The 17,022-nt window shown below is 40.3% G+C and overlaps 4 protein-coding genes across 6 annotated transcripts; 1 reads left to right on the plus strand and 3 right to left on the minus strand.

Annotated features, from left to right (window-relative positions):
• Positions 1–254: 254 nt before the first annotated feature.
• Positions 255–6,291, minus strand: spata1 (spermatogenesis associated 1; the record flags this gene model as incomplete). The annotated part of the gene is made up of 10 exons (XM_080769682.1): positions 255–564; positions 1,265–1,363; positions 1,489–1,670; positions 2,682–2,807; positions 3,616–3,774; positions 4,120–4,519; positions 5,298–5,351; positions 5,566–5,683; positions 5,774–5,880; positions 6,232–6,291. 10 exons carry the CDS (start codon positions 6,289–6,291, stop codon positions 385–387), a joined length of 1,485 nt encoding a protein of 494 aa, XP_080625808.1. The 3' UTR covers positions 255–384.
• A 434-nt stretch (positions 6,292–6,725) lies between these two features.
• LOC308319816 (guanine nucleotide-binding protein G(I)/G(S)/G(O) subunit gamma-5-like) lies at positions 6,726–7,916 on the plus strand. Of its 3 annotated transcripts, none has more exons than XM_080770009.1 (3): positions 6,726–6,883; positions 7,144–7,300; positions 7,599–7,916. In XM_080770009.1, exons 1-2 carry the CDS (start codon positions 6,806–6,808, stop codon positions 7,267–7,269), a joined length of 204 nt encoding a protein of 67 aa, XP_080626135.1. In that variant the 5' UTR covers positions 6,726–6,805; the 3' UTR covers positions 7,270–7,300; positions 7,599–7,916. The 3 variants fall into 3 exon arrangements, with proteins under 3 accessions (XP_080626135.1, XP_080626136.1, XP_080626137.1); XM_080770010.1 differs by having other exon boundaries at positions 7,612–7,916; XM_080770011.1 differs by having other exon boundaries at positions 7,664–7,916.
• A 23-nt stretch (positions 7,917–7,939) lies between these two features.
• On the minus strand, positions 7,940–13,135 carry rpf1 (ribosome production factor 1 homolog). Its single transcript, XM_080770012.1, has 9 exons — positions 12,845–13,135; positions 12,695–12,751; positions 11,949–12,029; positions 11,496–11,591; positions 11,233–11,386; positions 10,735–10,817; positions 10,047–10,228; positions 9,210–9,336; positions 7,940–8,810 (listed from the first exon to the last, which is right to left on the minus strand). Exons 1-9 carry the CDS (start codon positions 13,097–13,099, stop codon positions 8,769–8,771), a joined length of 1,077 nt encoding a protein of 358 aa, XP_080626138.1. The 5' UTR covers positions 13,100–13,135; the 3' UTR covers positions 7,940–8,768.
• Positions 13,136–14,281: 1,146 nt separating this feature from the next.
• Positions 14,282–16,508, minus strand: LOC308319820 (neuropeptides B/W receptor type 1-like; the record flags this gene model as incomplete). The annotated part of the gene is made up of 1 exon (XM_080770016.1): positions 14,282–16,508. One exon carries the CDS (start codon positions 16,506–16,508, stop codon positions 15,531–15,533), a length of 978 nt encoding a protein of 325 aa, XP_080626142.1. The 3' UTR covers positions 14,282–15,530.
• Positions 16,509–17,022: the final 514 nt, after the last annotated feature.

The following is a 17,022-nucleotide window of genomic DNA, read 5'->3' on the forward strand; positions in this document are numbered from 1 at the left end:
TCCAACCTTTTAACATGATAAATTGATTTAGAGACATGCCAGTCAGATTTGAACATCTGAATGTAAGGCTTCCCACCAAGACCATTGGTGTTAAGCATCAAGACATAACCTATTTTACTATAACCAATCTGTAAGGTTGAGTATACTATAGTTGATAAACTATAACTTAGCCCATCGTCAGTGGTTGGCCTACTCTTCCATTGAAAATTTTAGGCCCTGCTGTCCAGTAGTACTGCCTGAAGCTCAACAAACAACTATATCCCCTGGCCAAGCAGGGATTGCCTCTTGGCAACGAGTGGTATACATTTGGTCTCATGTATGCGGGAGAATTCTGGGTAGGACATCAAAGTTATGGATTGCTTTAATGAAAATATACTTTATAGATTAGAACATAGGCTTCTTTCCTGTGGGGTACCCTGAGTTAGGTGCTGGTGCTTTGAGCTTGCTTCGTGTGGTAGCCGCAAAGCCTGATGGGACCATGGGACCAGAATGAGATGACTGGCTCTTCTTCTGCGCCAACTCAGCCTTCAGGGCTCTCAGCTCTGTTGCAGCTTGTTTCCTCAGCTAAAGAGAGAACTACATTAAATCCTACTATAAATGGTAACCAGAACGGTCGGCACCAATACCTACTATTTTTTATTTAACACATGCTCGCTGGTGCCAAAAGTTCTGAGAACACTCAGCACCAGCGAGGCGGAACACTTGGCCCAGCGAGACGGAACACTGGTGAGAACAGACTAAGTTAGGAACTAGTTAGGCAAGAAACTGTTAAAACGACAGAGGCGTGCTATCTGAGGCAGACTTGAGCCGTTAGGTGAGCGAGTCGCTGTGCCGAACGTTGCGAGGTCTGCATCAGCCGACAGCGGAGTTCGGATTACGTCCCGAAAGGGACAGAATCGTAATTCACTACCCCCCGTTTGGGGGTTTAAACGTGGTGGTGATGAACGGGGTGGTGATGAACGTTTGCCGTCTTGGGAGTGAGAATGTGTTCTATGTTCGGGGGCAGAGTAGGTTCCTGTGCCCTGAAATACCTGATGCCGACCATTCCGTACAAACAGAAATCTAATATTTCAACATACAGTATAATCAGTAACAAATTAAGAAAAGTAAATATGATAGGTGGTTTACTAGATAACAATGGTTTTCTAGTTAGTGTGGTCATAAAAATATTGATCACACTTTGTTTCAAATTGGTGCATATACAGTATGTATATATATATATATATATATATATATATACACACTATATATAAAATATTATTACCTTTATCTCTGTGACAAGTTTCATCTTGGCATCTTCCACCTTCCTCTTAAGGTTGTCAATCTCATGGCTCTCTGTCATAATCTGGATAATGAACTCATTCTGAAATACAGGATTACAGTTTTAGAACACAACTTCTGATTTTAAAGTAAGTTTAAACCATTTTGATATTAGATGAGGACAGATCAAGTACAGCTTTGTTTCAAAACAGGCTCCAGTTACTAAACCTTCATGGAAGATCTCCCTTGGCGTTGGTGTCCTGGCCTGCCTCTGCCATCCCTGGCCTGAAGCTGGTGCAAGAGTTTATTGTAAAATGTCTCCAGTTCCTGGCGCATGTTTCTCAAGGTCTCTTCCAGTGGTACTGTAGCCTTCTTGGTTTCAAAATATTTCTTCTTCCAACTATCCCGTGCTGAGAGATGAAAGAGGAGAAAAGAAAACATACATCAGCACAAAGCAACGCCGTCCTTGACATTACATAACACTGGCACACAAGTATACTGTACATCAGGCGTAGGTTTGTCCTCTGTGAGGTTTGACCCCTCACATACAGCGTTACGGTTCTGACCACCAGTAGTGATTGGGATGAGGAGCGCACTTTTCTAGTTGTTTATGAGAATGGCCAATTATAACATAATTAACACATTATTAGAATTTCCAGGATTTAAAATGATCTGTTGCCTTGCAGAGCCTTTAACAGCCTTTAGGCACCAGTACACATTTTAGTTTGATCTGTAGTGAGAGCAGTGAGCAGGTTGAGGAAAATCTAGAGAGGTAGAGATATGCCCTGGAAAGGAGAGAAATGAAGGTTAGCCGCAGCAAGACAGAATACATGTGTGTGAATGAGAGGAACCCAAGTGGAACATTGAGGTTACATGGAGTAGACATAAGGAAGGCAGAGGACTTTAAGTACTTAGGGTCAACATTTCAGAGCAATGGAGTGTGGAAAAAAGGTGAAGAAACGAGTGCAAGCAGGTTGGAATGCGTGGAGAAAAGTGCCAGGTGTTGATGTGTGATAGGAAAGTATCAGCAAGAATGAAAGGGAAGGTGTACAAGACGGCAGTGAGACCAGCTATGTTGTATGATTAGAGACAGTCACACTGAGGAAAAGACAGGAAGCAAAGCTGGAGGTAGCAGAGACTAAAATGTTGAGGTTCTCTGAGATGAGGTTTGGACACGTACAGAAGAGGGATAGTGAGTATATCGGTAGAAGGATATTGAGGTTGGAACTGCCAGGCAGGAGGCCTAGAGGAAGACCAAAGAGATGATTTATTATGGATGTAGTGAAAGAGGACATGAAGTTAGTTGGAGTGAGAGAAGAGGAGGCAGAGGACAGGGTGAGATGGAGGCAGATGATTCGCTGTGACGACCCCTGAAGGGAAAAGCCGAAAGGAAAGGAAGAGACGTTTTAGTTTGATCCCACCTTGGTTTCTACGATGCCTGTTCTGCGCCAATAAGTCCTTCCCTTTTCTCAGCAGCTCTTGTCTGGTCCACTCAAGTTGCTTCCTCTCCTCTCTCACCAGCTTGATTTCCTCTATTAGTTCGTCTCCTACGTCAGAGAGAGGAGGGAGTCAACCATGGCATGTACATGTCCACGTATATCCCATATGCAATGTCGTACAATGAATAGCGCAAATAGCCAATCTACAAGCTCAAAACATGCCGCATTGCGGGATCTGCTATTTTTTTGCTATTCTCGAAAATGTTTATCTATTTATTTTCACCTATAATGACATATCCAAAATAGGGAACCCAGATTGAAAGTGGTGAATGGAGAACAAGGGGACCTACTGTAATTCAGAGGATGTATTCAAGGCAGCATCTTACGGTTTGTCTGAAAGAAACTTGGAACAGTATTTTGGGGGGTGACTGGATCCAGAATAGACACTGAGGGTGGAGAAGTGTACTGATCCAGTCCAGAAGATACTACAGGATGCTCTGCAGCCTTGGAATGACAAGAAACACAACATACAGTAACAATTGTTTATTTTTGAAGACCTCATCTGCTGAGTTAAGCCAATTGGATTTTGAATGGTGACAAAGCCAAAAGATTGACACGGTTGGCAATGGTAATATACAACCAAATGACACTGGCTGCCCTTTGAAAAAGCGTTGAATAAACATATATCAACCTTATTTGGAATTCACCAATCAATAGACAAGGCTGAAAGGTTTGAGACACTGTAACATAATTATGTAAGGTATATACTATACCATATTATTTGGTTGATTCCTTGTCATCTTCAATGTCTGTGCATCTTTTGATGTCCTGAGCCTGTAAAACATTATTACTATTATTATTATTATTGGTTGAAGAATCAGGGGAAATAATAATTTCTACTGATTTCTTCTGAAACCTGTTGTACAGTACCTGTCATGGGTAAGAGAAAATCCTGAGTCCAGTGACTCTGGTACACCAGAATCCCTGGCCGCTCTGTTTCGTCTACACCACTGTTTCTTCTTGTAAGTGGGGTCACGTTTCACTTGTAACTCTTTCACCTGAGTTGATTCACGTTCTGACATTTGCAAAGGTGTAGATTTAGCATGAACAGTGTGGAATTCCAAAGCAAATATCCACAATTTGAAAAGATGTGACACGATTGCTAATACATTAATTAACCACCTTAACAGTTAACAATCTTTACTGTAAGATCTTACAGAACTTAACCATTTACCTAGTAATGCAACTATTTAAAGAAAGTGACGCAGTGTTTTTGAAAGAAATGCTTTCAATTCTGATTATAATTGGCGGTGCTTTAAATACTTGATGACACAGAATGCTGAGAAAACATTTTGGGAGCATTGACTTTGAGACACTTTTCACAGATGTGAAAACTGTCTGGCATGGCTATAACATTCACCTTTAGTCTGTGATACGAGCTGCTGTTTCTGGGAAACCCTTGGACATGGCTCTTCCTCTGCCCAATTAAGTTTATGGGTGGAGAGGGGCTCCTCTTCGTTCTCTCCCTCCCCCTCTGTGGAGCTATAATTCTCCTCCTCCTCTTCTTCATCCTCCTCCTCCTCCCTCTGCTCCTCCTCATCATCATCAGGGCCAGGGGTAGGAGGTGTCTGCAGGGAACACTGGGGGATATGGGGAAACTTTACAGGCTCCTTTGTCCCCGTTGGCGGGCTGCACGTCTTGGGAGGGTAGTAGGTGTGGGGGTCCAAGGAGCAGCTGTGGGTGTCTGAGGTGAGCGACTGAGAGCTGAGACTACCATTGTTCTCCACCACGGGAAGCAAGTAGAGCTCTGGCTGTGGGGCCTTGCAGAGAGATCAGATGACACACACCATCAAACCATCAGCATTTGTTTTAATTCCGACAGTGTACAAATGGACCCTGGTCCCTACAGGTCCCTACCAATAGTAAGGGGGGTGAAGTTAAAATGATAACCAACTTGACCAACAGTTACAACAGTTACAACTAAATCAGATTAACTTAATAAGAATTTAGCATTCAAGATCAGGCAAATCATTGCACCAACATTTGTTATAGTTAGCGAGTGTATTTTGCTGTCCACTACTACGAAGAAGACTGTTACTATCCGACTCTCCCACTGTCAAATTATGTGTGCTCACAAAACTAATAATGATACAAAACAAACTAAAATCAGTACCTTTGTTTGGTATTATGTATTTTAACACTTTTACACAGGTTCAAGTGAGGGTTACTCTGCTGCAATAAGGTGCAAAACGTTACATGTTTGTTCACAATCCAGTGTGTCAATCAAGTCATTTTTTACAGCAGCCTGAATCTACCAACTATAATGTACTGCATATAAATGTAGGCTATAGCAAAGATCTACTGTACTGTATGCACACAAAAACAAGTGCAGTGTTTTCCCACACAAAGAAACAAGTTAACACCACACATTTATGCCTAGGGACATAATAATATGGTATAATAAAAAGCAAGACCCTATACAAAGAAAGCGCGTAGGAGAATACCGAACAAGTAAACACTGAAAAAGAAAAAGCTCCCGCACACCATTTTTGTTTTTCAATATTGTATAAAAGAAATACAGAAGCTAATATTACATACATACGGTGGAGCAAAGGTTTTCACTTTCAGATCTCTCTCCTGTTTGGTTTTGACCTGTAGATACATGCAATAGAGTAACAATGAAGTAAAATTAGATTAATTAATACTCTTATTATGTACAGCACAACATACCTACAAAAGAGAAAAGACACACACACTTCAATGCCATTACACCACTTTAGTCATAGCCTATCTTTATTTTACATTGTTTGCTATGTAACTTAAACCAACAAGTTTGCAGCCACCCTGAATTGTCAGCTGGACTCACCATGACCAAACTCCGACCCACACATTTCAGGAAGGAGAATTTGTCAATGCTCTTTTCTGTCCCCAGAAGGTTTCCAAGGTCACTTCTCAGAGTGTTTAGGGTTATATCTGGGTATACCCTAATGAACCAGAAGTAGATTTTAGACATAGTGCATAACAAAAACAGACACATATATGCTGGATCGACACAGACAGTGATTGATTCTCACCTGATGAAGCCGGCAGATATAAAGTCCTCTATGGCTTCAGCGGGCATCTTATTGAGCTTTACATTCCACTGGTCATCTGGCACACACAGCACATGGAGCTCTACAAACTGAACAATGGTGCCATTAAATAAATAATATTTAAATAAAAGTGGAAAAAATGCATGGTATCCTAGATCCATGGACTTCTGATTTAGGCCCTTTAAAAAGAAAATCCAAAACACCCTAGACTTTATATAGCAGGTGTTTGTAAGCAACTTCTAGAAAATGTATACACTATAGGCTACAGATGGCCTTATGTTCAAAGAAACATATTTCTTTCAATAAATGCGTTTACACAAAATAGCATGTCTTCAAATGCATGTTTAATTTGACCGTCATATTGTTGTGAGCCTGAAGCCTACCAAACAATTGGTAGGCTATAGCATATAGCAATTTTATCTAAATTAACCCGACTATACCTTGGCACTTGTTGGTCTTCGTTCCGCGTTGTATCTCATAGATTCACAGGACAGTTCCATTCTCGGACAGTTGAACTTGTTCAGTACGAGTTGGAGGAGCCCATGCCCATCCCGATAATCCGCTTGTCCCGGAGAGGAGTGGACTGCTAAGTAACAATCTGTGTAATCAAACACAGCCAGTGGAATGTTTTTTATTGGGAGTGCCAGCACTTGTTGCTCTGGTGCTGCTGCAGTGTGCTGCCGATGGTGACATTTGCTCCTAGTGTTTGCAATTCGTTCTATGCACTTTCCCCTGAATTAACAGCATGTTGTAAAAGTGGAAATTATCCTGGGGGAAGCCTTAATTTAGCAGTTAATTATACTTTATGTGACGTCCCCATATAATAGTCAGTGTTGCTCTTTTCTCTCTGTCTGTGCACGTCCACCACCAGAGGTCGCTGCTGTATTCTATATAAAAAAGACTATCTACTACACTCCCTTTCACAAGACCGGAAACACATTGAGGAAGGAGCAAAGGGAACATTTCCCCCACAAGTTTTTTTTATCCACGCAAACGGTCCATTTGGTTTCAAGAATGTCAGGATCTAATACCATGGCAATGAAGAAAGTCGTCCAACAGTTACGTTTTGAAGCCAGCATAAACAGAGTAAAGGTAAGTTGGACCAAACGTTGGAAAGCAAAGGGCCGATGCTCCGAATGCGATTGTGAGTTCATTAATTATTTTCTACTCGATTATAGCTTATAATAAATAACGTCACGTTTTCCTTTGCTGTGTAGGAATCAAAGGCAATGCGCACACGCATCATACCAGTGTGATGTCTGTGGGCGGTGGCCAAAAATAATTATTAGGCGACATCTGTTGTTTTTCGTTGAGGAACTGAAAATGTTGTTTTTCCCTGTCCCTCACCACAGGTGTCCCAGGCCGCAGCCGACTTGCAACAGTTTTGTCTTCAGAACGCCCATCAGGATCCTCTGCTCACTGGCATGACCTCCGGTACCAACCCCTTCAGAACACAGAAGCTCTGCTCCTTCCTATAGCTGGCCTGGCAAGTGGCAACACACTATGCTTGTGAGTATATACAGTACAGTACACCCAATGTTTCCTCTCCACAACACATTTGTTCAAACATCTTACACCCATTAAGACCTGAGGACTATTCTACAAATTCCTCATATTTTCAAGATTAAAAAAAATAAATAGATTTACAAGCCTGCAGAGCGGCATGAAGTTAACACACTGAGCTTGTATATCTACCGTTTTTGAATAGCCAATGTAAAAAATAAAATTACATTTGCTTTCTGGGTTTAACATAAGTTATCAATATCATAATGCACTTTCTTAAGTTAATGTTTGTCCTTTAATGTAGCCCTTTCTTTTAGGAAAAATGCCATGACTAATTACTACCACAAAGTAATTGGGTCATTTGTGCAGGTTTGACTGAGGTGCCTTGTGGAATCTCTACAAATCCTGCAGTATGGACTGGAATAGTAAACGAGTGCTGGGGACACCAGACCAAACTAACTTTTTTTTGTTTTGTTATTGATTACCTTTTTGACATTATCTCCAGGTGCTTGACACCAATGTCTTAACATTTTTGTTTAATTAAATCGCATACACACATGTGCCTTTTGAATTGTAATGTTACATGTCTGACTGAATAAATGAAGACTTCTTGAAAAATGAATGTTATGTACACATTTATTTTTGATAGCCTGTTTAAAAATCTACCTAGAGGTTGCGCTCCAGCTTTAAAGGGATATTTCACTTTAAAAACAATCATCTTATGTGAACACCCCAGGCAGTTCCTAAGTTGCTTGATTCAGTATTTTGATATAAATTTTAACTGCCCCGCCCCCTCCATATACTAATCCATTATAACAACTCAATTTTAACCATGATAGATTCATCAAAAACCGACCTATTATCTGTTGACTGATGTGTCCTAATACGTGAGGGGGGCCGTGGTTTTACATTTACGGTTTCATTTATTTTGCTGCAGCTGGAGGGGCTGGCAGCAGGTTTTTTCAAAATAATTAATGACAAACCCCCTCACGTATTAGGACAATATCAGTCAACAGAACCAAGTTTAGGTGTTTTTGATGAATCTATCATGGTTAAAATGGGTTTGTATAGAAGGGGCAGTTAGAGTTGAGTTAGAGCAGTTAAAATGAATATCAAAATACTGAATCAAGCAACTTGGGAACTGCACAGATGATGAAATGACAAGTTTTTCTGAAAGTGAAATATCCCCTTTAACAGCCCGATCAAAGCAATTCACTTAATACTAGCATAAACCAAGGATAAATCATTTGTACTTTTACTGTCCTGGTTGGATCAGAGTGGTGGCCTGTGGGGTACAGACATGTGAGTCTGGATCCACAATTATGTTCTGAAAAACACTTTGAACGTGACTTACACATTACACAATTGCCCTGTTCCCAACGATATACAAATACATTTATAGATGTTGGACAGCCCTTAACTTCTTGATCAGCAGGGGTATGTGAGATTCTTGAGTGACGGACAGTGGCAACACTCAAAGGTGGAACTTCCTTCTGCAGGCATCCATTTCATGGCGCTGAAAAGGGGCAAAACAAAGTCAGTCATGCAAGAAAGTAACTTTATGAAGTGACAAATCGGCTGAAAATGAATTGCAGTGAATTCAAGGCAATGATAATGTGACAAATTGAAATTTTCTGTTGGGTTACATATCAACTTATCAAGCAATTTATAATCTCTGAAAGTGATTTTTATACCATACTGAAGTGTATGATATCCAAAGGTTTCCTTGAAAATAAACGCTATGCTTTGGGAAATGTGCCTCCAATGCCTTTGTTGCTGTTCTTGCAGCTCAGACGGCCGGTACAAATTATGCTATTGAAAGTCAAACAGTTTGTTTCACTGTACCCCACAACTGGTGTGCTGGATTTAAATTCATCACAAGTCATCTTCTCTACACAATGCTTCTGACACTGACCTTGTGTACCCACTCATACTCTCCAAATTTGGAGTCAAAGGTGCCTTTCTGAAGGGATCTAAGTTTGAGGGTGAAGCGTGGCCCCAGCTCTTGAATGCCAACTCTCTTCTCATTCTTGAAGATGTACCTTTGGGTAAAAAAAAGCAATACAATATTCAAATGACGATTTTTAAGATTTGGGTGTGCACTGCAGCTGGGGTTTATCTAAAAAATGTACGTTGGCTTTCAACTTAATGGTGATGAATTAGATTACACATTGCCCTGCATTTACTATAGTGAGCTGCAGTGTCTCAGCATAAGCATGGTAGCCTAAAGGCCTATGCATTCATCACTTTAGGTGATAAGGTGACCGACAACACCCAAATATCTGTTACCAACCACCGTTTCGGTGGTCTAAAACTGGAGTATGAAATTAATATGCCTCAACTCGGGGAACAAAATGACCCAAGTCCCACATGAGTGCTTATCCAGAGGGGAATGGGCCATGGGATATATTATAGCCCTGGTTTGACTGTCAGCCATTGTATTAAATGCCAAAAGATTAGAAAATATTAAGAATATGTAATATATGTAAATAGGTAGTTGAGCAACAAATACAATAAATTAATAACATTGCTGCACAGAGAAAAGTCCAGTATAGGCTTCTTATGATCTTAAACGGTCTAATGCTATGGTGCCTAATTGGCTTAGTGTTTTAATCTTATTTTTATTCAAATACCATTTAAACACCGATACCCATACAAATAGACACTGTATTGTGGACACGATAAGAAGAAGACCAACATTACTTAAAATATATATTTAATTTTTTGAGAAGATTTCAATGAGAATATTCACCTGTGGAATCTGAAGAAGATGAAATCTCTCTGGTTGTGGAAGGTGGCGACCTGCCGACCAACAAACTGAGGGTCATGTGGAAAGAGGGTGGCGAACAGACGACCTATAGTGTGACCAAGGCGTGTGGTGAAGTTGTTCAGGATCACCTCTGGAGTGTGCTCTGTCGGCGCCTTGCCACACCGCTACAGTAGAGTCAATTACATATTGGAATTATATTTCAAATGACTAACAAATCTTACAGCTCATCAATCATCAACACAAGGCTACTTTCACTGCAGGTACACCGGCGTAGACATCAACAAAATTACCAATTTCCAACCAAAAGTGCACTTTTAAAACATAACTTTCTTTTTTCTTAAAGTGCTAAACAGTAAATTTAAATAAACAATAGATAACATACAGTATTATAATTGCACACTGGTTACATTTAATCAAATTCACACACATTCTACAGTCAAGAGAGACACAACTAAGGGCCCTATCTTGTGCGCCCCGGCACCTTATAAACTTACTAGCCTCATTTTACTATTTAAAAAAAGTCATTTTAAAATAGTTCAGCTAGCCGATCTGCATCGTCACATTGTGAGCTTGTAAACCTTTTTTTTTTAACTGTTTTTCAAAATAGTAAAATATGGCAGTTTAGGGATAAGGGGTAAAGCAAGATAGGGCCCTTAATGTCTATTCTTACCTTCATCTCCTTGCGTAGACGTGTATTGCTGACCTTGAAGTGTGCTGTAGGCCCATCGGGTAAGTAACAGAGAACCAAACCATCTTTATGTATTGGTGAAGGAATTAGCCACGGTCAGACATAAGAAATGTACATACTGTGAAAAAAGACTTCTCATCCCAACCTGCTAGGATCCCTGAATTTCTTCAAAAATAAATCCTTTCATTCTTCTCTGATCAATTGCCAAGCTTGTGTTCTAATCATGTGCTTGCCTTGTGGTCTAACCTGTTAAAGTGCATGAGTGCTGTTTGTTTGATTTTGGATTTCTCTCTAGATAAAATGCTAATTTACTTTTCATCGATTGCTCGACAAAAAGGATAAATAATCAACTCGGTTGAAAATACACATTATTCTGTCGACCAATGCAATCACCTAACAGTATGAATTAAGCCTCAGAATGAACTAAGTGCCTATAATCTAATATAAATGCATGAACAATGCAGCGTTTTAAAAGGATGCTGACAGATTGACGATCTTGATTGATGACCAAGAGATATGTGAAGCCCCTGGCTATGCACTGTGGAATGATTCTCTTCAGGGCCAAGCCTCTTCTGTAATACACATGGGAGTCTGGGATCACTGTGGACAGCTGTTCACAAAACCGAACCGTCCTCTGAAAGAAATAAGACACAAAGGCTAAATCTTGTGTTTGTTATACACAATATGTCAGAGGGCATGTTTGTATGATTCTGACCACAGAGCTATGGCTGCCATTCACTCACCCCTCTGGGTCTGTCCGATGTCGTTATGAGCACTTTTGGATTAGTTAGTCGGTTGAAGTAGGCAGAGAATTCATCAGTTCCCTCATCAAAGGCTATCTGTAATTGACAGCACACAATGACAAACAAACTATCCATATTGAAGCCTCTCGAAGCAGTCTACCACACAGTGCTTTACGCTTCATTATCGGTGATGGCTTTTTATTACACTTGACACTCCCCGAAAAACGGTGAACAAGGAAAGACTCTTTTATGCCCAGAAAAATGGAATAAACTCCAGAACCTGCTTTGTGTAGCCCCGGATTCAAAGGTAAAACAACATGTAGGTTGCAACAGGTCTAAATGGGTTAAATTGGTTTCCGATTCTTATTGCAGAACGACAAAACATCGTGTGGCATATGGGACACAATTATGAAACGTCTCTGCTGAGCGAGCAGAAACTAACCAATCTCCTACCTCTTCATCCGCTGGATCAACTGTGGTCTCGTCATACACCCTCTGGTTTTCTATCGTCTTTGGGACTGCTTTTGGCGGTGCCTGTGATTTGGAAAGTTTGATGCATTGACAGTGATGTTACATTACAGACCATATTTAGTTATCATTAATTCACACACACATAGTGCAAACAAAAACAGAATACAAAAAATACATCTAATTAGGCCACTCGAAATATATTTTGCCAACTTTTGTTTTTACTGAAACATTCAATATGAGCCCTCGTACAAGGTTTCTTCGACTAGGCATGCACCTCTTGGTACCACAGCACCTCGAAGGCCCTTAAAACAAGGCTCCAGGCTTCCCAAAACAAAGGCTACTACTTGGCCTGACTCCCCGAACCCACGTCACCCCTGCCCACTTTGACAGGCTGGAATGGCTTAGGGTTGACAACAGAGTACAGCATCTTGCAATGGGTCTGTTACTCTGTTCCACAAGATTCGATACACCACCAAGATACCCATGTACCTCAACAAACCATGTGCAACCCAGATTTGGCACAAACAAGGGACTAAATTAATTTCGCTCCTATGCCAACAAAATGTGGAACGCCCTACCAACGGTCATTAAGACATGTGAATCCCTTGACTCTCAAAGAGCTAAATTAAATATTAACTACGGGTATTATAGTTTGAACAAATGAAAACATCTGTGACTCGTTGTGAGCTTCTATTTGATACCATGTTCTATAAAGTATAAATCGTTACCTTGTCACCCAAAGCAGCAGTTTCTTTTTTTCTTTTCTTCTTCAACTGCAACTTTACCTGAAAAAGATAATTAAAAAAACGCTTATTAAGTAGCTCGTGAAGGTTGTACATTTAATTTTCATTGTGTGTATATTCGTGCATTGCTTTTACCCTTCGTTTGTCCTGCTTTAGCTTCATAAACAGGAGGTGTCTGCGTTGTTTATTCTTTATGTCACTCATGCCATAAGCGGGTGGAAACGCGACCAATGGAGCATCTCCGACAACTGCTTTATCATCACCGACCGTAACATCGCCCTTTTCCTTTTTATAGTTTATAGTAGAAGTTGCCTCCTTCTTTGGCTTTGGCTTTTTCATTTTCTTATTCTTTCCTTTATTCTGCTTTTTGGGGACCTCTGTGATGTCCATGTTGTCAGGCTGTGTTTTTGCTTCTGCGTCTTCACGTGTTCCCTGTGTGTGTGTTGTGTTCGCGGAAGCACTTCCTCGGTCAAAGGGTTATAGCAACATTGCTCGCGCCTATTCGACGTTTGCCACCTAGCGACACGGAGGAGAAAGTTTAAAGTTTAACAAACTGAAATTCACATCTAATCTCCAATCTCCTTGTTGTTTCAACATTACATCACCACTGTCAAAAATATTTGGTTGATGCAATCATTTTGTTTAAATTACATTTTCAATCATCATCAATCAGGGGCATTGGAGGGCACACTGCCAGGCCCATAAACACTGTTATAATAAACAAACATTTGCGATTAAGCACACACACACACACACACACACACACACACACACACACACACACACACAACCTACCGGCCGGTATACCCAAAATAGAATGTTATTTGACCAATGATGTAGACCAGGGATACGGATACCTCTTAGGCAATGCTTACATTGGCACAGGGGAGGATGATAACAACACTGGCATACAACATACTGCAGATGTGCTTTGTGTATTAACGGTCTCTCCTCTCCCTACTCTTCCATTGAGAAATATTGAAGGCTGAGATGCAGTGGGTCTTCCCCAGGGCATTACTGTTGCATTATGCACTTTGTTATTAAAGATCATGACCTTTTATGTTCATAAAAACAATACACTCCTCCTGCCTTCTCCACTCTGGAGAACAAGACAGCAAGGATTGTTTTTAGTGGTATCCCATTTGGAATAAGTGTTTCAATGTAGCCTACTCAGTATTTTTTACATTCTAATAAACTATTAAATCAATCAAAACTCATCAGGTACTATGATTATATGAGGAAGATTCTTTTCTCCAAAAGAATTACAGAAAGTGTTATCTTTTTTTGTGTCCACACCCACCAGTTCATATAGTATACCTTTCACCTTAGCACCACCCACCTGAACTTACCGCTATGCAAAACAGAAAAAGTACACAAATCACAGCACTCCATCTATAAAAGTTCACTGTTACACCACTGGTCTTATCCGGCCGGACTAATTAACACACACAAACATAAGACATGAAAGGATATGACTATAGATTTATTTTATTAATATCTATGTGTTTATTTGTCTGGGACAATGCAAAAAAAATACATTGTGGTTACAATAACCAAGGCTAATTTGTGACCTCTGTCCATGGTTAGCATAGGATCTACAAGAAAAAATGTATACAAAATAGCCTACTCTAGTTAAAATAAAGACATGAACAGTGAACACGTAACAAAATATTAACATTAACAACAGATGATCATAAAATATGCCCATAAAATATAATAAGAGTTGATTGTACTGTACATCACATCTTCATATGTCGTGCATATATGTGCACGTGTTCTCATTATATCATGGCAAAAACTATGTGCGTGTGTGTGTGTGTGTGTGTGTGTGTGTGTGTGTGCACAAAAACAAATGCCTGATCAAAATAAGGCCACAGATTTGGATTAGGAGTGATTTGATCTGGAAAACTGAAAGCTTGTTTAATGCACCACTTCACCACTTTTCAACTTATCTTCATATTTAGTCCTCACTAATGTTCATGGTAAAATACCACAAGTTATTTCTAGTCAGTCTGTGTCAATCATCGCTACGCAGAATGCTTTTAAAAAAGATTAAAAAAAATATATATAGCCTATTTAGATTTGTATTACCATGAGAACGATGGCTTCCATTATCACATCTTTTCAGCAATAGAAAGCCTGCACTTTGTTTTTTTTTCTTCTTTTTAATATTTTTTATTAGCTTGGATTCCCCATTGATGACGTCACTGGTGGACCGGTTTCTGAACTGCCGTCTAACAGCCCTCCTATGAGACACAGACCGAGTAGAAAACAATTGTGGCATTTTATCATGAACATTAGTGAGGAGGACCAATCATATGAAGGTATACGGTTGAAAAGTGGTCCTTTAAGCTTATGCCTAAGCTAAGCTATGCCAAAAGAGAGTTTATGTTCTGTAGCATAAACAAATGAAAGCCGTACATGTTCTGTAGCATAAAAAAATGCCACAGAAGAAAAACAGTCTAAGTCCACACTATTGATCCATAATGTATAAATGATAGATAAGGGTTCAGGACAACAAACAACTGTTTTGTAAAGCGACTTTGAGTACTTAGAAAAGTGCTATAAATTGTATGTATGTATTATTATAGTACAGTATATCTCACTACATGAATAGATACAGCATACTGTGTATACCACAATGCAAGGCAGCAATCATGTATGTAATAATTTATGTTGGGTCTATTGAAACATATTGATATAACATATATTGCTTAGTTACACAATTATATCTGAGTGAAATAAATCATTCTCTGCACAATGAAAAATATAAACAGTTATTGAAATTAATTTGAGTCAATAATATTATTATAACAATAGGTCACACAGTAGCCTGCAGAACAACATCTTCATTCCCTCTGTTCCTTGGCCACATCTTCCGAAATGAAAAGGCATAGAGAAATGGGTCAATGACCGCACTGAACAAGGGAAAAACATGAACAATTTTGGCCTTTTCTGTGAAATATTCGAGCTTATACGTCACATCAGGTTGTGAAGTACGTAGTAAAGCTCCCACTATTCCCACAATACCGACGACCTGGTGTGGAACCCAGAGAACGATGAAGGTGATGATAATTCTCCAGATCAGCTGGCTTGTTCGCTTGTTGCTGGACAGAGCAGTCTCTCTCACCTTCCGGGAGAGACAGATGTAGCAAGTTGTCATGACAGAGAAAGGCACAAGGAAAGCAAGAAATAGCTCAAGCACAGTGGCAGTCAGGGCATGCCCTTCCATCTGTGGTGGTCGGCTGCAGACAAAGCGTCCATCCTTCATCCTGCCGTAGGAGGCAACTGATGGCCATGTCATGAGGCAAGACCCCGCCCACAGACCCAATAGCAGAGCCCTCTCACCCTTTTTACCTATTTTTGACCAGCTGTGACGATGAAGTACTTTCACAAAGCGCTGGATGCTCATTAGTGTCATAGTGAAAATGTTGGCAAAGAGGCCCCAGAAGTCCAGGAACGAGATGACCTTGCAAAGCTCGTAGTTTAGGTCCCATTGTCTTAGCGTGTCAACAATCCACACAGGCAGGGTGATCAGACAAAGCACATCACAGATAGCCAAGTTCAGCATCAAGAGATGAGTATAGTTGTTCTGCTCCAATCTGCGAAACAGAAGCACCAGTACAGCCACATTGCCAGGAATACCCAGGACACAACTCAGGCTTAAAAGAACCGCTGCGGTCAGATTTGCTGGGCTTGGGGTAAATTCCACTTGGCTGAAGGGATGCGAGTTGTTGGAGAGGAAAATCTCTTCCATTTTGTTCTGGAACACTGTCACAAACGTGTTAATGCTGCTCATGCTGGTCGCGCCAAAAAGTACGAGGGCCGAGGAGTGTTGTTCTGTCTTGCCTTAAATGGTGTGTGGTTTATAATAGGACAGTAGATGTGTATATTAATGATTCTAAATATAGACACTAGGCAGGAGAGAGTGGAAAGAGGAAGTCTCACAGCAAAGGTCCCCTAAGGACTAGTCAAGTACTAGTTAAAACTATAGTGGATCTGATACAGGAAAAAACCACAAAGCCACGTGTCATGAACCAGATTCAGAAGTGTGAGATCTACAGTAGTTCCCTGGCTGTATACTATGCATGCTGACTAGCCACAGTAGTGTAGTTACAACACAGAGTAGAGTAGATGGATGGAAATGTTTGTAAGTGTGGACATTCAGTAAGCAATTTCCAAGTCTACTTTCATTCAAGTCTACTAGTTTCAAATTGATGGTCAACTTGACATAAAGACTTTACAAACATTCTCACTCCACATAATCTGTGTGGATTCTTACTTTATGCAGACTCCAGACCCAACCCTCGATT

Source organism: Protomyctophum bolini (assembly GCF_963924005.1).
Source record: "Protomyctophum bolini genome assembly, chromosome: 8".
NCBI classification, from domain to species: domain Eukaryota; kingdom Metazoa; phylum Chordata; class Actinopteri; order Myctophiformes; family Myctophidae; genus Protomyctophum; species Protomyctophum bolini.

Coding starts and splice junctions, on each gene's coding strand:
- LOC308319816 (XM_080770009.1), top strand. CDS start 6,806: ATGTCAGGATCTAATACCATGGCAATGAAGAAAGTCGTCCAACAGTTA. Junction 6,884..7,143: donor CCAGCATAAACAGAGTAAAG/GTAAGTTGGACC, acceptor CCCTCACCACAG/GTGTCCCAGGCCGCAGCCGA.
- rpf1 (XM_080770012.1), bottom strand. CDS start 13,099: ATGGACATCACAGAGGTCCCCAAAAAGCAGAATAAAGGAAAGAATAAG. Junction 12,752..12,844: donor TAAAGCAGGACAAACGAAGG/GTAAAAGCAATG, acceptor TATCTTTTTCAG/GTAAAGTTGCAGTTGAAGAA. Junction 11,592..11,948: donor TTGATCCAGCGGATGAAGAG/GTAGGAGATTGG, acceptor TGTCAATTACAG/ATAGCCTTTGATGAGGGAAC.